Below are 27022 nucleotides of genomic sequence, written 5' to 3'. Positions count from 1 at the left end.
GCAATCAAGTATGACATTTCCTTTAAAAAAGAAGGAAGAAGAAAACATGTATTTTAGCTCTTTCAATAAATAAGATTTGTTTATATAATAAACATTTCCCACTCCATCTTGCTATATTACAGTTCAGTCTAAACACAAATATGTTTTTGGCTAAAGCCCTTATATTACTATATTTTCTACTTACAGGCGAGGCAAATCCCCAGAAATTAAATAATAAAGTATACTAACAAACTTAACACAAGAAAACCCATGTAATAAAACCATAACTAGTCATCAAATTCTTTTGTCTGTCTTTTTCACTTTGCCTCACAAGTCTACATCCTGAGTCCCTCAAAAAGTCCTTTAAGCGGATGCTGACAGGCACTTCCTTACTCTTCCCCAAAGAGGGGGGACTGGATGGGAGAGGAGGAATTGCATAAGTAAGGAGTCCTCTGTTGATATTCTTGCTGTCACAGCAAAGTCCTCATTCTCTCCAACATTTAAATCTAGGATGCCTCTAACTTGAAGCTGTATTATTAATAATGACAATTATTGTCAGTAATGCTTTGTAGAAGGTCAGATATATACAAAATTGGACATGAGGGAATTATGGAAAGATAGAGGAGTGATAAGTAACCTAGGAGAATTCTTCCCATTCCATTCCAATACCTCTGCAGCAAATAAACATGAAAAGAGTTCCCAAATGCTGTAAACTCAGCCAAGACAAGTAAGGAACAATTAAAAAACTCATCACAAGGTAAATCTAAAGAAAATAATAGCTGAAGACCAATTTACCAGCCTATCCTGCTCCCATAGACCTGTGTACAATTCCTCCCTATGACCTCTGTGACTACTGTCATTTTTGGCACCTGACTTTTGAAATTAAGCCCTTTTCAATTGTCCTAGTAAGCCCTCAGTCCTAGGACAGATGGATGTCTCACCACTTCAGCATGGTCCCATTGCTTCCAGCCTTCCTTATCCATTCCTAAAGTCCCTTTGCTAGCCCAAAGCCACCTGTATGGCTCCTGCCATTTTGAACACCTGGGTTGTTGGGGGTTTTTTTGTTATTATTTTGTATTTTTAAATATTGTGACCTCAACAAATGTCAGATTGCCTTATCCAAAAGAGAAAAAGAAAAAAAAAACAGAAAAAGGGTATTGCATACTATATACTGTGAATTCCCACAGTGGCAGGGCACAAAAGCACTAGGCCTTCTAAAATGTGGTAAACACATTTCCAGTAAAGACATTACAGAGAAATAGCATTTTTCAAGGAAAAGATTGATCTCAGTGGATGAATACTTTGAAATAAAGGAATTTGAGTCAAAACTTCCTGAGGTAGGGGAAGATAGACTAACAGATTCTGCAAGATGCCCTGAAACGACAATGGAGCAACTTAAAAAGTGGCTCAGAGGGGCAGCTAGGTGGCAGAATGGATAGAGCACTGGCCCTGGAGTCAGGAAGACCTGAGTTCAAATCTGGTCTCAGACCAAACATCTGACACTAGCTGTGTGACCCTGGGCAAGTCACTTGACTCCAATTGCCTAAAAAAAAAAAAAAGTAAAAAATGACTCAGAAAATCAGTAAAAGAAATAAGAGAAAATAGTAAAGAAATAATAATAGAAATTAACAAGTCCAGTCAGACTAGAGAAAGACAAAACTAGTAGGTTCTCCAAAAAAGAAAATAACAGAACTTGAAAGCATGCATCAAAAAGGACAAATAATGAGACAAATTAAAATAAGTGTGGAAGAACATAGGACAGCTCTACCATACAAGAATGCTGAAGGCAAAGTTACAATGCAAAGAGGTCAACTAAAGATTGTAAGTCTTCCAGAAAATATCACAATAAAGAAAACCTGAATATCTTGATCCAAGGAAACATGCAAAAAAACCCAAAAAAACTGCTGAGAAATAGTGGAAGCAGATAACAAAGTTCAGATTGAAAGAATTCCTTTCTCCAAGAAAAAACAGAAACCCCAAGAATAAATCAGTAAGAAACAATGAACTCAGATTTTAGGAATTCCCCATCATAGGTCACATCTTATATTCAGTAAGGGACCAAAAAAAAACCCCCTTTAAATTCCAAGGAGAAACAATCAGAACATTATGGCATCACTCTATGTTTGTAAGAAATCAAAGGAAATTGAAATATGATGTTTGGAAAGCAAGGGCATTTGCTAACATCCTAAAATAATACATCCTACACTGCAGAACCTAAACATACCAGATAGATAGATAAGATGCGATAGGATAAGATGCGATAGGATAAGATAAGATAAGATAAGATAAGATAAGATAAGATAAGATAGACAGACTTCAGCAAAAAAAGAATTTGAATCTTTCCTTCAAAAGAACCCAGTGGTAAGCAGGGTATTTGACTTGCAAACTACACAAACAGCATTAAGTTAAACACTTTCAGACAATAATGAAAGATTAGGAAATGAAATGTTTCTTTTTATGTACAATCACTAGAGAACAACACAAATGTTGAGTGGGAAGTATTTTTGTTATTTGCTTTTCTTTTTTTAAAACATCTTATATTGAGCCACAGTGAGAAGGCAAAAATCTAAAGAATCAGGCAAATGGTATAATCAGAAAAATCAAAAGAATAGCAGATGGAGGAAGTAGATTGTTTCAGGCAGAAAAATCTCATCTCCTCATTGATAAATCAATATTATAGGTAGCAGGAAAATGTAGAGGCATTAACAACTATAATAATTTGTTAAATAGAAGAAAATATTTTTAGTTTTTATTTTCATTTTTCAAGATAAAATCCTAATCAAAAGTCTTTCTTCACTACTTACTATGAATGTTGATCCTTCTTTTAAGCAGATTCAGTTAGAAGAAAATTCCCACATACAATAAAAATTTGTAGCAGCATTTTTTGTGGTAGCAAAAAAACTCGAAACAAAGTAGGAATGGTTAAACAGTAATGCAATATTACTTTGTTGTAAAAAATATGAATATGATGAAAACAGAGAAGTATGGAAAGACTTATATGATCTTGTAATCTTTGGCTCCAAGGCCCAATTGTATGGAATCCTCTCCTCACTGGTGACATCCAATCTCTTGACCTCTCAATTCTCTCTCAGGCCATCTGCCTGGTACTTGTTACCCTCCTTATCAATTCACTACCTTAATCTCCACAAAAGCTCTTCCAAACCTTTTCATCCCTCCTTAAATTTCTCATAAATCCCCCTTCCCCCATACTCTCAATTGAGAATCTTGCCTCATATTCTACAAAAAAAAATTTAAGGATTTTCACCATGAGCTCCCTCTTATTCCTGCTTGTTCATTTCCTTTCCCTCAGATGCCTTCTGCCACCATCTCTTCCTTTATCCCTGTGTCACCCGAAGTGGCCTTACTTCTTACCAAGGTTATCCCTTTTACCTACATAAATGATCCTATTCCATCTCATCTCCTCCAACAAAACAACCCCTCTGTCATTCTCACTCCATTTTTAATCTCCCCCTGTCTACTACTAGCTGCTTCCTACTGCATACAACATATCCATTTCTCCCCCATCCTGGAAAAAACCCCTCACTTGATCACTCCATCTCTGTTAATTATCATTCTGTATAATTTGTTCCCTCTGTGGTTTTAAACTCTTTGAAAAGGCCATCTACAAAAGGTGCCTCTACTTTCTCTCATTTCGCTCTCTTCTTAACTCCTAACAATTCATCTTCTGACATCATCATTCCACCAAAACTGTTTTTTTCCAAATAATAATAATCTCTTTATTGACAAATCCAATGGCCTCTTCTCAATTCTCATTCTCTTCAACCTTTCTGCAGCCACTGAAACTACTGATCATCCTCGTCGACTTGATAACCTCTTCTCTCTAGGTTTTTGGGACACCACTCTTGGTTCTCCTTTCACTTACTGAAATGTTCCTTTTCCTTTGCTGGATCCTTCTTCTGATCACATTCTCTAACTGTAGGTGTCCCACAGTTTCTGTCTTGAACCCTCTTCTCTTCTCTCGCTATACTATGTCACTTGGTGATTTCATCAGCTCCATACATTTAATTACCTTTCTATGCTAACCATTCTCAAATATACCTATCCTGCCCCAAACTCTCTGCTGACTTTCAATCTCCTTTCTCCAACTGTTTTTCAGTTATCTTGAACTGGTTGTAAACATCTTACCTGTCACACATCTTAAATTCAACATATCTAAAACGGAACTCATTATCTTTCCTCCTAAACCCTCCCCCTCCCTCCTATATCATAACCCTATTACTACCAAAGGCAGCTCTCTCAGTCCCTCAGGCTCAAAACCTCGGTATCTTCCTTGACTCCTTACTATTCCTTACTCTCATATCCAATCTGTTGCCAAGGCCCACTGATTTCACCTTTGCAACATCTCATTTTATCATTTCATCTTTGCAGTATGCCTTTTTTCTTCTCCGACATTGCCAATATTCTAGTGCAGGCCCACATCCCCACCTGCCTGAACTACTGCATTAGCCTGCTGGTGGCTCTGCTTGCATCTACTCTTTCTCCACTCCAGTCCAGCTTCCGTTCAGCCATCTAAGTGATTTTTATAAAGTGCAGGTCCAAACCTGTCACCCCCTTGCCTCTGTTTGGTGTTCAAATCCTTTCAAACATAGTCCCTTCAAAAAAAATATAGCATAGCCCCTTCCTACTTATCCAGTCATCTTTTATCTTACTCTCTGACTTAGATTCTTTCATCCAGTGACACTGGTCTCCTTGGTGTTCCACACATAAGACAATCCATTTCTTGGCTTCAGACATTTTCTTCAGCTGTCCTCCTTGCCTGAAATGCTCTCCTAGCTCCCTTTAAGTCCCAATTAAAATCTCACCTTTAACATGAAGCCTTTCCCAGCCCCTTTAACCACTTCCTATTTATCCTGCAGAAGTGTATGGGGTGTTCAGGGAGGATGAGCACCTCTGGTGTGAGGGCTTGCGAAGCCCTTTTAGGGGTGGCTCATCCACCTTTGGTGTCCAACTGCCACCCAACTCTCACCCAGGGCTCCAAGAAGCTATAGTATATGCAGCAGCCACACCCTGGTAAAACTGTCTACACAGACAGGCTAAACCAGGTTGAGGATAACCAATAGGCCTCAAACCCATCAGTGAATTAGGGAGATGTCTACCCTAAGCATGGGAAGACTTCCCCCAGCAGAATGGCCATGAGAACAGCTGAAGCGGGAACCGTGGGGCATTTAGAGCTTGGTCAGACATTGAAGATGCCACGGTCATCCACTGCAAGCTGTGTCATCACTAGCCATCTTGACTTTTGTCCTGTCACCGGACTTCAGTGAGTCTGGAAGAGAGAGAGAGGCTGACAACTTTGCTCTACTCTGCCTCTACTTAAATCCAAATCACAAGCAAATCAAGACATCACCTGTGATGTCATTGGTCCTCTTCAAAAACAAAGGATAAACAACATTTATCTTGTATACAGCTTGTCTTCCCCTTGGGGGTAGGGACTATCTTTTTTTTTCTCTTTCTGTATCCTCTGTACTTACTAACTCAGTACTTAGCTGGCACTTAGTAGGTACTTAGTAAATGTTTATTGACTGACTAACTGATTGGGAGATCAATACCCCCAGCCTGTTGGGAAGGGCAGATTTGGCAAGAATGAGAGAGAAAAGTTCTGGATTTCTTCTGGCTTCTAGTTTTGAGAAAGAAGATGGGGAATGCCAACCTCCTCTCAAATTGCTGAAGGGAGAGAAAGACTAAGAAGAGGCCAGCATGTAGAGGAACTGGCTATCTCTATCATGTTCTTCTATGCAGTTTGATAAACTAGGGACTTCAGGAAATTTTCCCATTGGTTGAGGTTTGGAATTCACTCTCTTGGTTAGGCTAAGATATCTCATTCCCAATGGGAGAACTCCTTCATTCTGTATTATCTGGTATATATTCTCATACATTTACTTTTTCTGATTCCTGTTTTGCTTTTTTTGCTATTGACTTGGACAAATGGGTTTCTTTGCTATTTGATCTGTGTGTTCATCGCAGTCTTGGTTATAAACCTGTGGCCACCCTTTCACCATTAATGAATACTGATCAGGAATTTAGCTTGAACCTAAAAACTACTTCCCCTAGATGATTAATACATAAAGGGTCAGATAGATATAATTCTAGCCCAGTACTTTCTCTCTCAGAGGAGAACAGAGTAAACGGCCTCAAGCCCCACCCTCTTCCTTCTCTTCCTGGCAGGAGTCAGTCTCCCCCGAGAGGAAGGAGATGCTAGGGATGTCTATTCTTGGCTCACTGAGAGCCACCTTCATATGGACATACAGAGGATATATGGGTGGAACAAAACAGACCCTCACATGATACCCTCTAATGTAAAGTTGTGTCAACAATTTATATGACTACAAAAAAAATCAATAAAAAAGGAGAAAAAATCAAAGGCAAATATAAAAAAAAATACAAAGGATAAGTATGACACAAAAGAAAGGGTAGGAGAAGATACTCCTACTCTTTTCCTCTGTAGAAGTGGGAGGTCCATAAGTATGGAACTCTACTTATATTTCCAGACTTTTTTTAAAAACCTATTGTTTTGCTGGATTTTTCTTTCTTTTTTCTCTTTTCCTTTAAAAAAAAATTTACATGGGAGGAGGAAGCCAAATTTATAAGAATACAAGTCATTCCTCAATTGATAAATGGTCAAAGGATATAAACAGGCAGTTTTCAGAGGAAGAAATTAAAGCTATCTATAGTCATATGAAAAAATGCTCTAAATCACTATTGGTTAGAAAAATGCAAATCAAAACAACTCAGAGGTAGTACATCACACCTATCAGATTAGCCAACATGACAAAATGGGAAAATAATAAATGCTGGAGAAGATATAGGAAAACTGGAACACTAATGCATTGTTGGTGGAGTTGTGAACTGATCCAACTATTCTAAAGAGCAATTTGTGCATACCCTTTGACCCAGCAATACCACTTCTAGGTCTGTATCCCAAAGAGATCATACAAATGGGAAAAGGACTCACATGTACAAAAATATTTATAGCAGCTCTTTCTGTGGTGGCAAAGAATTAGAAATTGAGGGGATGCCCATCAGTTGGGGAATGGCTGAACAAGTTGTGATATATCAATGTAATGGAATACTATTGTGCTATAAGAAATGATGAGTAGGCAGACTTCAGAAAAACTTGGAAAGACTTAAATGAACTGATGCTGATTGAAGCAAGCAGAACCAGGAGAACATTGTAGACAGTAACAGCTACTCATCTCTTCTCAGCAATGCAAAGATCCAAGATAACTTCCAAAGGACTCATGATGGAAAATGTCCACATCCAGAAAAAGAACTATGGAATCTGAAGGCAGATCAAAGCACATTATTTAATCTCTCTCTCTCTCTTTTTTTTTTGTTTCTTCTTTCTTGTGGTTTCTCCCATTGGTTCTAATTCTTCTTTACAACATGACTACTGTGAAAATAGGTTCAACATGAATGTATATGTAGAGCCTATATCAGATTGCACACTATCTTGAGGTGGGAAGAGGGGAGAGATGGGGAGAAAATTTGGAACTCTAAATCTCAAGGAAGTGAATTTTGAAAACTAAAAATTAATTAATTAATTGAAAAATTTACCTGGGATAGGCCTCAGGGAAGGAAGGAAGAGAGAGGAAGAGAGGGATAGTAGGAAAATTCTGGTGAAGTTAAAAAAAAACACAAAAAGCTAACTAAAAACCAGAAAAAGAAAGAATCTTTTTTGGGAAAAATTTTATATTTAATTTTTTTCTAATTACACGTAATAACAATTTTTAGCATTCTTTTTTAAAAAATTTGAGTTCCAAATTCTCTCCCTCACTTCCACCTTTACCCCCTTCTTGAGAAGGCAAGCAATTTGATGTAGATTATATGTGTGCAGTCATGCAAAACATATTTCCATATTAGCCATTTTGCAAAAGAAAATGCAGACAAAAAAACCCCCAAGAAAAATAAAGTTTTAAAAAATGTGCTTTGATCTGCATTCAGAGTCCATCAGGTGTTTCTCTGGTGGTAGACAGAATTTTTCATCATGGGTCTTTTGGAATTGTCTTAGATCATTGTATTGAGCAAAATAGTGAAGTCATTCACAGTTGATCACTGTACAACATCGTTGTTACTATGCACAATGTTTTCCTGGTTCTGCTCACTTTCTTTGCATGAGTTCATGCCTTCCCAAGTTTTTCTGAAAGCATCCTGATTATCATTTCTTAAAGCACAACAGCATTCCATCACAATCACATAACACAACTTCTTCAGCATTCCCTAATGTGTGTCCCTTCAATTTCCAATTCCTTATCACCACAAAAAGAGCTGCTATAAATATTTTGGTACATATAGGTCTTTTCCCTTTTTTAAAAAATCTCTTTGGGATACAGACCTAGTAGTGATAATGTTGGATCCAAGGGTATGCAGCTTTATAGCCCTTTGGGCACAGTTCCAAATTGCTCTTCTGAATCATTGGATCATTTCACAATCCCATCAACAATCCATTAGTGTCCCAACTTTTCCACATCCCCTTCAACATTTGTCATGGATTGTTGAGTGGGATAGGGGTGACTGCCCTTTCTCTTACCCAGCCTCCATATGACCATGGTGTTTGTGATGGATGTGTCTAGGATTGGGGACAACATTCAGAGCTCCAAAAGTCCTGGGGGGGGCCTACATAAGGATCACTTTTGTTGTCCTCTAAGTGGTAGTAGGGTGGAGGCAAGTGAATATTCTGCATCAAAGAAGATAACCATCAATAATAGAGTAGGTCCATATAGGCCAAGTATGGCAAATATGAAATCCCTGATTAGTAGTCCTTCATGTACTGAAGAGGTTTAACTATTAGCCTCCCAACTGATTATAACCATAGTTATAAGCTGAATTACTGAATTCTTATCTAATTCTGTTAATATAGACTACAGTTCTTTTATGCTGAGCACTCCTTTTTGTGAGTGGCATAAATTATATGACCTATACATGATTCATTTTTGTATATTAAATTCCTTTGGTACTTTTTCCCTTAGTGAAAATCTGAAACTGAAGGGAGAAACCTGAAACTTACAAACCTCATTTACCATAAATAGCATCCCATAATTAAGTTTTTAAAAATGAATTAATGAGTGTGAGAAAAGGGAACCACCCTTCTTGGGAGGGGCAGTTCATTCCAACATTGAACTACACACTGCATTGGCTAGGTATAGGACAGTGAAGGGTGAGTGCCCCCAAGAATGGCCTTACAAAAGATTACCTTACAGTGGACAACACTCACTTAATAAATGCTCAAACCCTCTAAAAAGCACATTTTCTCCTGAAAAAAAAAGTTTTCTTAGTGATTTTTATCAGAGAAGAGGGCTGTTGTCTTAATTACTGTTTTATATTCAAACCACCTGTATCTCATAATGAAAACTGGAAACAATCAAAAACAACACAGAAGCCAGAATATTTTTATGAGTCAACTCACCAGTGTTTGCTATTTGGCAAGTGGCCATGTTAGGAATCCCAAAGATATATTAAAAGCTAGAAAAACATTTCTAATCTAACTTTTGCTGTAGCATGTCCCACCTAAAACTAACAAGGGAAATATAGAATCCGTTTTTTAAGTGATGAAATAATGTTTTCGAACACACACATACACACAGAGGAATGGAGAGGTCTATTGCTATGCAGGTATTTCTGATTGCTACCCTTCCCAGTTTCCAGGATTAAGGTGTGTTTTGGTAAAACAAGCCAGCAGAGGAGTGTCATTAACGTAAGAGATGTTTTGCAAACCAGGAAGCCTGGCTAGAGAATAACAAAACATAAGACCAAGCATTGAACTAATAAAAAGGAGAGATTAAAACTGTTCTCTATTGGGTGTAGGAAACAAGACGTTAATCTATTTCTAAAGATACCATAGTGTGGTCTTTAAAGGACAACAAAGAGTATCTTTGTGAAAGATTTTAAATAAAAATAAGGAAAATAAACATTTTTGTCATGGACACTGAAGATAGGCTGTATTTCCTCATTGCTGAGAAAAAAATAAAATAAAATTATGCAGATTTAAAATATGAACTTTACCCCCATCTCCCCTTTTCAATTTACCTAACAATCTGCAAAGTTAAACATGAGTACAGCTTATTATCAAAAGACATAGTTTTGGCTTGGCTACAGAGTTCATTCTAAATTAACAGACACCAGATTAACCTGCTTTACAGGGGTGGATAGGAGACAGGGAAAACACGAAGGAAGGAAAGAGATCTTAAAGGGAAGGTTTTATGCTATCAATGGTTGGCATTTCACATGTATGTCTTTTTTTAAACTTTTTTTTAAGAGCATTTTGATATATACAGGAGAACATGAAACTATGGATTTCCATTTCACACTGCTTGCTTCTTTAAAAGTATACAACAAATCCTACTGTTATTTTCAAAATCATCCTGCCTGTCTATGCTTCCTTCAGTTATCTTTTGCAAATTTAAAAAAAAAAGTGTTTCAATGACACAAACAAATATGGCAAAGTAGGAGGAAGCAGTACAGTTCATCTCGCCCCAACAACTACTACAACAAAGACTTAGAAAGAGACACCCATGAAATCATGATTAGGAAGTCCAAGGAAAAATCACAGTGAATCATGTTTCCAGCCTAAGTCAGCAAAAGGAGACAGAAAGAGAACTTCAGGCATTAAGGACAGGATCTACCCAGTGGCAGTCAACTGAAGTTCCAAACAGGGACAAACCTACAATAGTGTTACCTAGACCAGAAATGGATACAATGGCTTTGCAAAGCTCTGACCAGAAAGGAAACACTCAGACTTCAACCAATATCAGAATGTGTTGAGCACACTGAAATCTCTCAGGTTTTTCACCTGAGCTGCTACAGAGATCCATGAAGAACACAGCCCTTCATAAACAAAGAAAACAGAAATCCAGGGCACACAAACAACACGATGAAAGACTAGACACTTTCTTAGATCATGCATCTCAAACCTCTCCAAAATAGGAATTATGTAAAAGAGGTAAAACAATTTCAGCTATCCCCATAATCTACAACACCAAGAGCTTTAAGGAAGTAAAAATTTGAACTAACATCAAAGAAAGCTAATTCCAAACCTCTAATCCATTCACTCAGAACTCCCTATCCCACTAGTCATTAACATTCAGGAAGGGCTACACAAGCCAACCTATGGCTCAAATTTCTGTGCATTCTCTGCACCTCCCCCAGTATCCCAAGAAAACCAAAAGGCAGAAGATTATTTTGTCAATGCTCTGTGCTGCAATGATCCTCAGACAGAGGACGGAGGAATAGAAGAAATTGGGGGCAGAATACTAAAGTGTGTGTGTGTGTGTGTGTGTACATCAGGCTTGCCTGAAGCAAAGGAGATTGGCAACCAGCTTCAGTAAGTTCTTTCCCTCCAGAAGTCACTTGGGGCAGTGACAGAGGCCATCAAAACATGAATTCACCATCATGGGAGGAGCCTGAAACAGTTTTGAATTCCAACCCCTAGGGAAACTGTAACCAAAAAAAGAAAGAGTAAGAAAGCAGCAATAAGGGAACATAAGGGGGAAAGACTGATATTATCAAAGATGTCAGGAGGAAGAAAACTCAGTTATAGACCTTCAGCATAAGCAGATAAATTAACAATAAAGCTAAGTTCTTTATAAATATTATCTGATTTGATTCTCACAACAGTCCTAGGAGGCAGGTGCTCTTATTTTAAATCGAGGAAACTGTGGCAATCAAAGTGACTTGCCCAGGGTCATATAGCTAGCAGCATGGCTACTCATCCACCTTTGGTATCAAACGTCACTCAACTCTCACCCGTGGCTCCAAGAAGCTATAGTATGTGCAATCGCCACACCCTGGTAAAACTGCCTGGGCAGACAGGCTAAACCAGGTTGAGAGTAAGTGACCCATAGGCGACTTAGGGGAATGTCTACCCCAAGCATGTGAAGACATCCCCTAGCAGACTGGGTGGATGACAATGATATATTCCAATGGCCATGAAGGCAGCTGAAGCAGGTGCTATGGGGCACTTAGAGCTTGATCAAACATCGAAGATGCCAAGTTCATCCACTATAAGCTGGGCTAGCACCAGTCATCTCGACTTTTCTCTTGCCACTGAACTTCAATGACTCTGGAAGAGAGAGGCTGACAACTTTTTACAACTCTGCCGCACTTAAATCCAATTCACACTCAAGTCAAGACATAACCCCATGATGCTATTGTTCCTCTTCAAAAATGAAGGATGAACAACAATATTTAAATGATGCAATTATGAGGGATGCCAAGATCCATTTTAGTATATAGGTGAGAGGAGTGGTGAAGGATTATGTCAAGTGAAATGAGTATACCTAGGAACTGAATCAAGAGCTTTTGAGGGAGTATCAAATTTCTCTTAAAGTCCCTAATTATTAGGGTAGGAGTTGTCAAGGAGAGAAAGTCTGTGAGCCAGGCACTAAACTCCTTGAAGAAAGAAAGGAAGTGCCCTAGAAGTTAGTGAACACAAGCTATCAGAATTTTGATTGGGTGGTAGATATGCACTGAATGCATCTTAAAGGAGGAGAGGTTATTGAGTGATGGTGGTAGATAAAGAAGTGGCAATGGGGAACAGGGAGCATTCCAACTCTGTAGAATTCTTAGGCTTGTGTCATAAGCAGCAAACCAAATCTCAGTGAGAACCAGAAAAAGGGAAGAAATTAAAATATGTACAATGAAAGCAAGCTTGTAAACTTGCAAGTATTCCACAGAGCATAGTGGAAGGGGCAGGTAGCTTTCAAGTGGGGCCCTGGGGATAGGCGAGTTCAGTTGAAGGTAACAGGAATAAGGGATTGGGCAGTAGGACATGAAGAATGGGGTTTGAATGATGACAGCCAGGACTTCAAAATCATAGAGATGCAGAGGGTATGATCAGGTGAAAGTTTCTTAATCACTGAGGAATGAATTCAGGTAGGTTATCAATATTACTAGGGGTTTGGTCTCCTGTGAGAGTCCTCTCAGGGCTTTAGGCAGCTCTGGTAAGATACTAAGTGAGGGAAGCTAAAAGAATGGTATTTCTCCCCTTGCCCCAAAGGTAGGAATCCAAACAAGACATGATGGAATGGCATTTCTTCTCTTCCCACAGGAGGCAGAAGGTAGAATGGGTCTAATTTCTCTCTGCAAATCCTTAAGTTCTTCCTTGTTAGAATGTTAGCTCCTTGACAGCAGAGATTGTTTCATTGTTTGTGTATGTGCCCACAGTGCCTTTTGCTGAATAAATACATGTTACTTAACTGAAGATCAGCTGCTTCAGCTTATATAGATTTCGTGTGTTCTTTGTAGCCTTTCACTTCTCTTCCACAAGATTTTCTTCTACTTCAGTATTTTTGTGTTCCACATCCGTTTATTGATCTTTCAACTCTTTAGAGAGATTTCTATCATAGATTTTCCAATTCTGCTAATTAAACTTTTAAATTCTGCATTATGAGCCTTATATCCCAAGATATATTTAATTTTAATGTCTTTTATGGATTTAATTTATCTTTTGAATCATTCTGAAATTTCTTGTTGTTCCATCCTCTCCTGGAAATTCTGTAGATTATGCATTTCATCAACCATTAATACATTTGTTTTATAATATTTATTAAGAGGACTAACACTTTGAGGATTTAGAATTCACCCTTCCTTCCACTCTTGGGATTCTCAATATTGATTTATCTGCTTGTTTTGGGGGCTTTTATAAAAAAGCTTTGGTGTCCTAGCCTTTTAAAAAATATTGCCCCCATCTGAAATTCCCTTTTTTGTTCATGGGTACTACCCCACCCACCAGTGCTAATCTGTAAAGCTGCCTTAGTTTCCTTGTACATTAGGGGATATATAGTTCACCATTCTGAGGCCCTGCCCCCAGTAATCAAGTCAGAAAATGACCATTTATTAAGAGTCTACTATGTGCCAGGCATTGTGCCAAGCACTGGAGATGCAAAAATAAGGAAAAAGACAGTCTTTGTCCTCAGGGAGCTCACAACCTAATGGGGAAGAAAACAAGCAAATATATAAAAAAAATACATATATATAGGAAAAAGAAGAAATAATTAAAAGAGGAAAAGCACTAGAATTAGGAAAAATTAGGAAAGGCTTCCTGTAGAAGATTAGATTTTAGTGAAGACTTGAAGGAGGCAGCTTGGTGGCACAGTGGATAAAGCACCAGGCCTGGAGTCAGGAAGACCTAAGTCCAAATTCAGCCTCAGACACGTAAAAGCTGTGTGACCCTGGTCAAGTCACTTAATCCTCTTTGCTTCAGTTTCCTCCTCTGTAAACTGAGCTGGAAAAAGAAATAGCATGCCACTCCAGTATCTTTGCCAAGAAAACTACAAAGAATCAAACAACAACCAAAGTATAAAGGCAGGAGAGGAGTTGGGGAGTAGCAGAAGATAGTGAGCATGAGGGAAGGAAGGTAGGATAGTAGTCTCTTGGTGGAAAGAAGATAAGCCCAGAGAGGTTTTAGTCCACTTTTCTTCAGACCTAGCTTAGCCATGAACCTTTCCCCCCTCCCCTCAATTCCTCCCTTGGTTTTCTTCCTTTCCTTCACTAGCTAAATCAGTGTCCGCTGTTATTTGTAGAGATGAGGGGGTGGGGAGAGGAGTTATTTCAGTAAGCCTCCAAAGCTTTGGGGGCCCCTAACCAACATCCAGGCCCCACTCAGAAGATAGTGCTGTTTCAGCTCTCTGCTTTCCTTCTCACATGGATAGGAAAAGTCAGCATCCACTGCTTGTTTGAAACATGAGTACGGTGAGGGGGTGGGGTACGTTAATAGTCTTCAAAGGAAAGGAAGATTCCAAAAAAGGTCCCAGATGAAAGCTCAAAAGTCTATTTATGCCCTTACTTGGGATGAGTAGAGGTTGATACAGGAAAGAGAGTGAGTACTATAGGGATTAAAATTCTCCAATGACAATTCATAAAAATTTTACCTTTTCTTTGTTGTGTGAACAAATTATTCAACATCTGGTGCATAATTCCTTTTGGATTTATTTTTATTTTTGAAAGTTAAAGAGTTAAAATAATCTGGGAAAATGACTATTCTGCCATCTTGGTGATCATGTCATTGTCTACTTTAAAAAAAAACAACAATAAACTGTAATAGTTCACGGTTTTGTACCTTTTTGTTCTTTGTATATTGAAATACAACAACAATGATTAAATTCATAATAAATTCTTTTTCTTAATTGATGGACTTTATAATTATCAAAAGGTAACTAAAAACCCAAATCATCAGCCACTTACTCATATACCTATTTTCTCATTTTAAAAAATTATGAGAATGATCTTCATACTTTTTAAGGGCATTCTTGCTAAAACTACGAAAAGGGAATAAGCAAGCTCCAATGAATTATATTTCACAGCAGACCCCATACCTCTAAATGCTTGACTGAAAGGTACTGGGAACATGAGATATCACTGTGGTTATTAGTTTCTGACTGCTTTAATTTTTTCATTTAGTTAGGCAAAATTTGCCCTCGAAGGCTCTCTTCCAACTTAGACCCACCAACAAACATGTCAAGTTCATTCAAGATGTCTTGAAAAACACAAACATAACTTTGTTCAATGACTTCTGTTATTAAAATCAAGAAATATATTAACCAGGGAGACAAATGCTCACGGATTGCTCATGACATCACACAAATGTCATGGAAGACTCCAGTAGAGTCTAAAGGCAAGAGGGATTTCCTATGTAGCCATCTTTACACAAGGGGTTACTCCATAGAGTTCATCTGAGGTGGATACCTACTGGATGTGACAGAAATCTCAACTGCATTTTGATCCAAGGATGACTGGGGACTGTTTTCTCCAGGAGAAAAGATAGTTTCCCTCTCTTCTTCCTGTAGGTAAAGAAAGTTGCAATCTCTCAAGAGGTAAAAAGGTACTATAGTGAGAAGTGGCCAAGGCCCAAATTTCTGCCACAATGAACAAAGGAAAAAGATTGCACTGAAGAGGATATGTAGACTAAACGGATATTCTTATTCAGTCATTTCAGTAGTATCTGAGTCTCTGTGACCCCATTGAGGTTTCCTTAGAAAAGGTACTGGAAAGGTTTGCTATTTCCTTCTCCAGCTCATTTTACAGATGAGGAAACTGAGGCAAAAAAATGTTAAATGACTTGCCCAGGGTCACACAGCTAGTAAGTGCCACGGGCCAGATTTGAAGTTGATCTTCTTGACTCCAGGCCCAGCCTCTACCCACTGCGCCACCCTGAAGTGGATATGTAACCAAATATTAAAAATTATACTCTAAAAAAAGATATAAGAGAACCAGATCATATATCTCTCACAGATATGGGTAGATGTATTCTTAATCAAACAAGAAATAGAGCCAATTACAAAAATTACAAAAGAAGACATAGCTTTGATTACTTGAAATCAAAAAGCTTCTACACAGACACACCTAGGATAAGAAAGAAAGGATCAAATGGGAAAAAAAATCTTTGTATTAATTTTTTTTTTAGGCAATTGGGGTTAAGTGACTTGCCCAGGGTCACACAGCTAGTAAGTGTCAAGTGTTTGGTCTGAGACCAGATATGAACTCAGGTCCTCCTGACTTCAGGGCCGGTGCTAGCTGCCCCTATCAAGTTTCTCTGATAAGGATTTAGTATCCAAGACATGTAAATAATTAATAAATACATGTAAGATTAATGGGCAGGCATCTCCTAACGGATAATTAGTCAAAGAATATGAACAAACAGTTCTCAAAAGAAGAATTACAAAGTATTCACAACCACATTAAAGAATGCTCCAGATCACTAATAACAAGAGAAATGCAAATCAAAATGACTCAGAGGTTTCACTTTACATCCTACAAATCGGTAAAATTGAAGGAAAATGAAAACAGTCAATTTTGGAGCAGTTGTGAAATGACAGGCATACATTGTTAGTGGAGCTGTGAAATGGTACAACCATTTTGGAAAGCAATTTGGAACTGTGTAAATAAATTGACAAAAATGTCCATACCCTTTGGAACAGAAACTCCATTACTTGGCTTCTACCCCTAAGACACCACAGATAGATAAGAAGAAAGTCTCCATATACACCAAAATATCTAAAGTAGCACTTTTTGTGCTAGCTAAGAATTGGAAAGTAGATGCCCATCATTTGGAGAATGGCGAAACAAACTGTGTTACATGAATGTAATGAAATATTACTGTGCTCTAAGAAATGATGAGTATGATGAATACAGAGAAACATGGGAAGATCTACGTGAACTGATGCAGAAAGAAACAAGCAGAGCCAAGAAAACAATATACATAATAATTATAATAATGTAAATGGAAAGAAAAATGTGCCAAAAAATCAAAATTTAAAAAAATTGTGAAGATCAAGTAGAACATGAATGATGAGATATGAGAAGACACCCCCAACCCACTTCTTCATGGAGTGCTATACTTTGAACATACTTTAAGGTTTTTTCAGTGTATTGATCAATGGTACTGAATTTTTTCCCTCTCAAAAAAATACTATGTATCATATGGGATGGTTCTCTGGGAGGGGAAGGAGAAGAGACACCTGGGATAACTGTGATGATCTAAGAAACAGCATCCATTAAAACATTTTTTTAAGAAGCCAATGAAAAGATGGTGTATAGAGGTAGACAAGACTGCAACTACCTCTGTACCCAAGCAGCTTCAACCACGATGACATAGCCTCCATTGTGAGACACTTCAATCATAGATATCAGAGGCTGAAATGTGAGGTTCTTCATGGCACACATACAAGGAAAAAGAAGAGGAGATGGGCTCACTTGGCAGGTGCTCAGTAATGTCACTGTTGCTGTTACTGTTACCATCATTTCTCTGACTGGGGGCTGAGACTTTTGGAATGGATTGTAACTGAATGACATAAGGCTACCTAAAGTCTCATCAGAAAGGCTCTAGCTGTTCTTGTTTGCCAAGGGTGACGAAGGCGACACTTGTTCTCCTAATCTCTCCTACCAGCAAATGAATATAACCATTCTGAAGCTTCTCTTTGTTTCTTTCAAGCTTATTTTGCATTTCTATCTTTGTCTGACTCTTTTTTACACTGCTTGCTCAAGATCCCTGCCAATTACTTGAGTTTTAAGCTCTTTGTTAAGGTAAGAGTCTGCTTCCAATGTGGAGAATGTATTGTCCCGAGCTTCAGGGGTTTGTACAGCTGTTTTCAGAGATACTTGTAGGATCCTGTAAATTTTCAGTTCTTGCAAGGTGGTATGATAAGGGGCAAGATGTTTACTCCTTTCCTGGCCTGTGCTCTGGTCTATTAGTGACCACAAGCAGTCCTTTCTGTCCTGGAATTGTAAGGAGGGTTTTCTCTCCCCAGCCACTACAAGCTCCTCCATGCCAGTGCTCCTCCTCGCCCCAGGACTGCCAACCAGAACTGTGACCCAGATCCAAGCAGGGCAAAGCAAGAGATTCCTGCTTCAGCACTGGCAAAGAGATCTCTGCAATTCCTCTCTGATTAGCCACTCAATTCCCCCTCAGTCTGTGGGCTGGAAGCTCAAGAGGCAGCGCTCTTCTCTCTGGATCTGGCTCTGAGACCCAGCTCCTCTGTCACCACAGCAACAGACTTTTCCCACTGACCTTCTAAGCTGTCTTTGGCGTTCATGGGTTGAGATCTGGAAACTGCCACAGCTGCCTGAGATTCAGTCCTCTGAGGCCTGCTTTAGGTTCGCTGCAGCCTGCGAGCCCATGCCACACTGCGCTCCCCTCAAAGCCCAGAGCGATATACCTTTCTGATCAATCATCCAGGTTGTCTTGGGCTGGAAATTTGCTTCACTCCGTCTTTTTGTGGGTTCTGCTGTTTTTAGAATTTGTTTAGAGCCATTTTTATAGGTATTTGCAGGGGTTTAGGGGAGAGCTCAAGCAAGTCACTGCTTTCACTCCACCATCTTGGCTCCGCCTCCCAGACTGTCGCATTTCTGTCTTTGTATCCTATAAAAGCTACTATCAAGATAAAATTATGCTTACCCCAATGCATTTCTGGTCTGTATAATATTTCATTTGCTCAAAGGCAAATGAGAGGGAGATTATGATCAATTGCACACAGCTAAGATAAGGAGTTGAAGGCTTAAGATGAACCAAAGAAATGTTACTAATACATATTATCAAAGATTCCTCCAAAGCAAGGAAAAGATTAAGATAATTTGGAATAAAAAGAAACCTAGACAGAGAATGAACCAAAATTGTTTTGGAGGAAGACAGCTTGGCAAAGAGAAGCAAGAAAAAACCCTCAGTCAGTTTTCAATTTCCACTGTTCCATTACCACTACAGGTTTAAAGGAACCCCTCCTCTAAGAGGCAAACCTAGAGCACTGACTAGAAGAGAATCCCATCTGAAGGGAGGAGCTGGAAACAGGCTCCATCCACACAAGGGTAGAAGTTACAGTGGCTAATGATCCTCTTCAGTCAAACTCCCTATCCCCATCTGCTTTTAGACCTACATATGGTAAGGTCCCTTCATATGCTATTTGTGGATGACATTTTGCTAATGACATCAAGCCCCAGAATGTTGCAGAATCCTAAATGCCATGTATAGCTACTCAATTACCCAAACATGAAAAAACACGGTGATGCCTATGGTGTGGACTATCACATGCGGTTGTATGAATGACCCATTGTGATAGAAGTACTATTTAGAAGGGTTTTCAACACTTCCCCTATACGTGGGTTAATTTTTCCTAAAAGGTGATAAAGCTATCCTCAGGATCTGGATTGGTTGATGTGCCTCCTGGCACAGAAAGTCTCATCCACAGGGAACTCCTTTGACTTACTGAATGTCTGAAGACCATAGAAGTCACCATACCCTTCCCTGCTGAAAGGATGTGCTTCCATATGGAGACAAGGGGGGCTGAATCTATAGAAGCTAAGTGCCACTATTCCCTTATTCCATATCCTTACTATATCATGGTTAAGTAAACCTCCTTTTGTTAACTGTTCAATGACCTAGGAATGACTCTTCATTTTAGCAAGACAGCAGAAAAAAGGCCTGGGACTCATCTGAACTCTCCCAAATTCTCCTCCAAACAACTTTAAAATCATGCTGCACAATGAATTCTGGAGTGGCAGAACCCACAAAAGGACAGTTTGAAACAATTTTCTAGCTGAAGACAACCTAGAATCTATAGTAATAAGAATAGCTAACATTTATGTAACACTTACTATGTGCAAGGAACTGTGCTAAGCACTTCCCAATTATTATCTTATTTGATTCTCTCAACAACCCTGGGACATAGGTGCTATTATTTATCACCTTTACAGATGAGGAAACTAAGGCAAGTAGAGGTTAAGTGACTTGGCTAAGGTCACACAGCTCATAAGTGTTCTGAGGCTGGATTTTAACTCAGGTCTTCCTGATTCCAGGCCTGTCACTAAACTGGCCCGGGTCAGGCCTGGCCTACTAGACTATGGAACTGTGAGCAACACTTAAACTCTTTGGGCCTCAGTTTGCTTGTCTACAAAATAAGGGAATCAGAATAGATGCCCTCTGAGGCTTCTTCTACATCCACATTTATGATCCTATCCAATGAAATTTCATTTTTTCCTAACCATTTAAGGTTTATAAAGGCCTTTCTCCATAATAATCCTGTGGGGGTAGTATTTTCAACATTTTACATTGATGAAGCCAAGTCAGAGATGTTAAGTGACTTGCCCAGGTTCATACAATTAGTAAATATTTTGTTTCTTCAGGGCCAGCTCCAAGACTAGAACTCTTGCAATAAAAGTGAAGGTAATTTCCAAGAAGTCAAAACAGTACTTTGACTTTTAAAGCCTTTCACATTTTCCCTTTCTAGTCTTCTTATACTTTACTCCCCTCCTTATAGTGTATGATTCAACTATACTGATTTTCTTGGTGTTCCTTAAACAAGAAACCCCATCTCTCAACTCTGTGCCTTTTCATTGGCTGTACCCCAAGGCTGGAATGCTCTCCTACCCCTCCACCTCCTGGTTTCCCTGGCTTCCTTCAAGATTCAGCTCAAATCCCACTTTCTGCACACATATTTATGTGTGTATATTTTATATATAGGGGTGTGTATGTATGTATATAGGTATGTATGTATGTATGTATACATACATACATATATATGTATCTATATGTGGCAGAGGGAGAGAGATTGATTGAATCTTGTGTATATACTTGTTTGTATGTTGTGTCCCCCATTAGAATGTGAGTTCCTTGAGGACAGGGCCCTTCCTTGTATCCCCAAACACTTAACACAGTGCTTGGCACATAATAAGAGCTTAATAGGTGCTTGTTAGCTAACAGACTTTAAAGATCACTTAAATTTATCTAAAGAGGATATGGATCTATTGTTTTATTATATATCAATCAAGCCCTTTGATCTCTTTACCTCTGCAAAAAATAAGCCAACTTTCCCCCCCAGAAACAAGAAATAGTCGATTTCCCCCCACAAGAAATTTCAACTTTCTCTGGCAAAGCTTAATTTTACCAAATTTATTACAGTATCTTAATAGCTATCTTACTTTAGGGTAGGAATTAACAACTTCTCCAAAGTGGCTAAGCTTCTGTTAATTCACTTGTTACTGGAAGGGTCAGCATAGCATTGGTGCCTCAGAATTCTCTAGACACTAAGCCCTAACCTAAACTTTAGCAATGTTATCAAAGGCAGGAGGAGGGATGCTAATAGGGAAATATGAAATTTTTACAATTTGACCTAAGGTTAGCCTGGGTAATACTGTTATTACACTAAAAATCATATCTCTGCTACCTTCAATCTATATGCAGTAGTTTTCCTACCTCTGTTCTACATTATTCAAAATGAGACAATATGCAAAATTATGAATGATGCCTCAATATGTCTGTTCTACATTATTAGAAATGAGACAATATGCAAAATTATGAGTGATGCCTCAATATGTCAAGCACAAGGGTTTATATCTCATTATAGTCACACCATATAGCCCTTAATTGATTTAAAATTAATCTGAAGAACCAGGAACTCACACTGGCCTTTGAGAAATTAAAATTAATGTGCCTTACATAATAATTCACATTTATAAAGCATGCTAAGCTTTTTCCTCAAAAAAACTCTATGAGATAAGCAGTGCAAATATTATTACCCCTACTTTTCAAGTAAGGAATTTGAAGCTCAATTTGACTCTTTCCAAACATCAGTGGAAAGGGTATAAGAGGCCCCATTTTTCAAACCTAGAAATATCTAAGGAAAAGTAAGGCAACTTTTGAAAGAGGTGATAGAGAGATACAGAAATATGTGTGTTCTTTGACACGACCAGTGTGTTGACTTGTTTTGCTTGACTATATATACATATTTGATACAATAGAGAAAGGATTAGGTGATAACAGAGGGGAGTTATCAACAAAACATTTTTAGAAATACACAGAAAGGGAAAAAAATGCAGATAGATACAAATGGACCTACTTTGTTACTATGTTGTTAAACTTTTTGTGTCTTTAAAAAAATGTAACAAAAGTTCACAGTTTTTTGTACTTTTCTAATCTTTATATCTTATATTGGTTGGTGACTATTAAGTTCACAAAAAAAATTTTAACAAAAAATTAGGTAATGTCCAACTTTTCATGGTATTTTGATGGTCCCCTGACTGAGAACTAAATGTAAATAAAAACTCCACATAATTCCCTCTCCCTAAAAGACAAAGATGGAGGATGAGAAATGGCTCATTATTATGGGGATCCAGATATCACAGAATCTTTGAGACTTAACATGGTAATCTAATCTACCTCCCACCGTTATTGAGTAGGTATACAAAGCATATGCTAAAGATGCCATGGTGACAGTCAGGAACTTTTGAAAAACAGGGATAAAGGGAGTAAGGAAACCAGTTCATATTTCTGAAACTCAGATATTTACTATATCACAAGAAAATTTTACTTGACTAAAAACTGCATTTTATGAACCTAATATAATGCACATAAAATAATTAAGTTGCACTTATCAATCTATCAAATTAGTAAAAAGGGAGGGGGAATTACAGTTATTAATGTCAGCCAATGAAGTGAACATAAATGATATATCATATTGGCAAAGATTTCACCTAGTGATATTAATTTGGAATTGGAAATCTTTTCTGAATCAGTGATTTACACAAAAATAAACAAATCTAAAATTATGAGCACATTCCAAATATCCTTTTAAAAGATCAATAAAAAACCCATACAGTCTCAAGGTACTTATGAAAGTTCATCACAAAGGGCTGTGTCATAGTCTTTCATTTTAATACTATTCACCTCTGTTTTGACTCCCTCAATTAAAACCAGATCCCCTTTTCTCTATCTCTCCCTTTTTTGAAGCATTTTCTTCCCTTGTTTCATATAAGGATCTCCCTGAAACTTCAGTCTATCCACAAGTCCAAGGCTCACTTCTATTTAATACATTCTCTGTGACAACCTGAGCTGTTCAGTGGATATGAGGATGAGTATAGGATGGGAGGGGGGAGGTGGATGGGGGCTGGGAATGGTAGGAGGTTGTTTCATTTTAAACGGTACACGGGGTCATTTCAAAAATCTGTATGCTCTGCCCAGCAGCCAGCAAAGCTAATACCTCACAAATAGTGGTGGACACACATGGAGTAACTCACCCCTTTATGTTTAGCTTCCTCATTCAAAGCTGTCACCCAAGCCACTTGCCACTGGCTCCTCCAACTGTTTAGGGATAGTACCCATTTCAGCAAGAAACCCAAATCTTCCTTCTGTACTGGCTGGAAGGAGTCTGTTGACATCCTGCAGGGACTGGATCCAACAATGACCAAGGCATATTGCACCAAATATATGCTTAGAGTCACCAAGGCGGCGATGAACAGAGTGACCATGGTTAGCCACTGGATCTCATCAATCCAATAACCTAGACAAATCATGTCATTTAATTCCATTCCAACTTCTTTGAAAAATCACTGCTCATCTAGGCTGCTGGGAAATTCAGAGTTTCCACAAAAGACACGTTCCTCATTTGAGAAGGGTGAATTCAAGACATTTCCATCCAGTTTGGGAATACCTGGTTTGAAGTTAAGTTTCTGATGCTGTAAAAGAAAGGAGAAAAGAAAAGGTGGATAGAGGGAGAAAGGAAGGAAAAGGGAGAGAAGAGGGAAAATGAATTCACAAGTTATTTCTTGGAAGTTTTAGTAATATAAACTACTTTTCAGAGGTCCTCATGTCAATCTAGTTTATCAATTAGTACCAATGCAGTTTCAGTTTCTAAGGGAAAGGAATAGATTTTAGGAAAGTGAGAAAGCTCCATGGTGAAGGTAAGCAGAGCTTACTTACTACAGAAGAAATACCCAAAGGTTACAAACAATAGCCAAGGTAAGTCAAGGAATAAACACACCTACATAACGAGCACCCACAAGCCATTACTTAAGCCCAGCATAATAATAATAATAATAATAATAAAATAATAATAATAATAATAATAATAATAACAATAAAGGAAAAATAAAGAAGAAAATTTCTGAGTCCTCTCTTCAGCAAAAACTGAGGGAAAAACTGGTGCAAATGCTGGCGGAAGACTGCCTTTCTTCTTCCCCTCTCAACCAGAGCCGCGGGAAAATGGGTCAGCTCCAGCAATTACAGATATTCCCTCCTAGTCTTCCCACTCCCACAGTCACGGTGCACGGACCTTTTCTGCTACCTGACCCAAACCTAGCCAGCCTGCAGCTAAGGAGTGATAGGAAAAGGTCCCGAGCGCTAGGAAGAGAAAGGAGAGCCACACCTCCAGAAAAAAACGAGTAGGCGGGGCATGGCTCTGACAAGCCTCACCCACGCGCTCCAACCCCAAGAAAACGGCCAGGCGTCAGAGGCTGGAAAAAAGTCCATCCCCTTCCAAGGCTACACGTTGGCTTTCACCAATCACACAACTCTGGCCTCAGGTCTTAGCGTCCTGCAGGACTGCCCGCTCTAAGACTTGAGTCTAGGGCGCCCACTAGTGGAGAAGAAAGGAAAGAATGCATCTTCACCTTGTCCCCTGCATCCTTCCCTGACTCACTCCAGGGCTGCAAGCCCTTCAAATTCTCATCAGTTCTTCCCGCTTTGCTCACGTAATCGAATAAAAAAAGAAAAGGTTATATCATTAGCCCTATCGATTTGGAATCGCCCAGGAAAGTGACGTTTGTTTCTCCCTCCTCTCCCTCACCCATTTTCCCCAATACACAAGGGGTTCTATCTGTTCTCCCAGCAACTTTTTTGCTGAGGTAGGAATGGAGAAAGAAGAGAGTATAGCTTGGATAGGTCATCAGGACGTCACTGTTACTAAAGCGGCATCAGCCTAGCTAAACATCTGCTCAAGTGAGTCCCCCCGCTATTCCTTTTGCAGATCTCTTAGGCCGTTGACATTGGGAAAGAGGGAAAAGGGATGATGTTTCCTCACTGCTTCTTCTTTTATAGATAACATTCATGATTCCAGCATGACATAGACTTTCCCATTAACAAGTAAGACAAAGGGAATTATTGTTGTTCTGTGAATTTATTTAAGTTAATTTCACACTTCAAGGGTGCTTTCCAGGCCATATGTGAAGCAGCAAAATTGTGTCTCTCAAAAACTACTTAGAAAATTCCCTGAAAGTAAGTGAATTGTCACATGTGAGATTAGTAATATGTCTACCTTGTGTGGGAATTAAAGTTGGTGTAACCCTTAAATGCAGTTTTTTGTTTCCTTTTTTTTTTAAGAGGCTATCTAGGGTGGGAGGGTAGGACGGACTCTGAATCTGGCAGTAAAGCACCTAATCACCATTATAACTGTATGACCAGGAGACTGAGACAGAAGAGAGGAATTAAGGCAGAGGATGAGGTCTACTGTCAACCACCCCATTCAAAAGAGCTTCAGCAGTAGCACTAAGATGACAGGACCATACACGGTCAACCCATCCAAGAGAGCTGGATAGACTTCCACGAGCACAAAGTCTCAATGTGGGAAGTGAGGCTAGAAACATGAGGAAGCAGAAGGAAACAGAAAACAATGAAGAAATACTCTGGATTAAGAGACGTTAAAGAGGCAGACACAGAAGAGTAAATTCACAACAATTAAAAGTAAAGCTCAGAAGAAAAAAAAGTCAGCCTCATGGACTCCAAGACCGGCTGGGAGAAATGAAACAAAAGATTAAAATAATGAAATTAGAAATAAAGTTCAAGAGAAAAAAATGGAAGGAGAATACATTTTTGTTGAACATTTCCATTATATTACTAATATACACTACTATATAGTTCTTGTTCTTTGTCTTCCCTGGTGTAGACATTAGGACCATACTTGTCTCCTGAAAGAAATTTACTAGGGATTTTTCTTTTTCAGTTTTTGACAAAAATATAGCATGGCACTGTTTTTTAAATGGCTGATAAAATCCACCTGTAAAATTTTAATGACCAGAATTCCTCTCTCTTTCTCTTTTGTAGTTCCTTCATAACTAATTCAATTTCAGTTTCTGACATTTGGTTGTTTAATATCTGTACTTAATGTTTGATTAATTTGGGACTTTAAATTCTCAGTTTGGCTAGGATGCAATTGTATACAGTAGATTCTGACAATTCTTTTTTATTTTTCCTCTGTTGACTTGATTTTCCTTGGTCTTTTTTTCCCATTAGGTTAGTTAAATGTTTATCAATTTTATTGGTTCATACAAAGAAATAAATTTTAGTTTTCATTATAATTTCAGAAGCTTTTAAATTTCCTAATATAGCTATTTCTACTCTAATTTTTAATCATTCCTTTTCGTGATTATTTAGGTTTATTTACTCATTGATTTTCCAGTTTCTTATATTACCTACTTAATTAATTCCAACTTTTTCTATTTTGATCACGTATATTTTCAAGCATTGTAATGCTTCTTCAGAGAACTGCTTCAGCTGCATCTCAAATTTTGGCATGCTATATCACTATCAAAGGGGCAGCGAGGTGGCGCAGTGGATAGAGCACCAGACCTGAAGTCAGGAAGACTCATCTTCCTGCATTCAAATCTGGCCTCAGAAACTTATTAGCTGTGTGATCCTGGGCATATCACTTAACCTTGTTTGCTTTAGTTTCCTCATCTATATAAAAAAAAGTCATAGAAGGAAATGGCAAACCACTCTAGTGTCTTTGCCAAGAAAATCCCAAATGGGGTCATAAGGACTTGGACGTGACTG

General features: G+C 38.5%; 1 protein-coding gene across 5 annotated transcripts in view; it reads right to left on the bottom strand.

The window, feature by feature from the left end:
• The window catches only part of C2CD2 (C2 calcium dependent domain containing 2), a 114621-nt gene extending 90015 nt beyond the window's left edge, over positions 1–24606 (bottom strand). For all 5 annotated transcript variants that reach the window (XR_013482840.1, XR_013482841.1, XM_078146474.1 and 2 more), the window contains exons 1-2: positions 24528–24606; positions 23494–23931 (exon numbers count right to left, since the gene is read on the bottom strand). Coding sequence is in view for 3 of the 5 variants with exons in the window: in XM_078146474.1 (XP_078002600.1) it covers positions 23494–23784 (291 nt within the window). In the remaining 2 variants the exon portion in view is untranslated. The remainder of the gene's footprint in view (positions 1–23493; positions 23932–24527) is intronic.
• Positions 24607–27022: the final 2416 nt, after the last annotated feature.

Source organism: Phascolarctos cinereus, unplaced genomic scaffold (genome assembly GCF_003287225.1).
Source record: "Phascolarctos cinereus isolate Bilbo 61053 unplaced genomic scaffold, phaCin_HiC Scaffold_726;HRSCAF=1367, whole genome shotgun sequence".
Lineage (NCBI taxonomy): Eukaryota > Metazoa > Chordata > Mammalia > Diprotodontia > Phascolarctidae > Phascolarctos > Phascolarctos cinereus.
The sequence above is the reverse complement of the archived record's forward strand: the minus strand, read 5'-3'. Positions and strand labels throughout refer to the sequence as shown.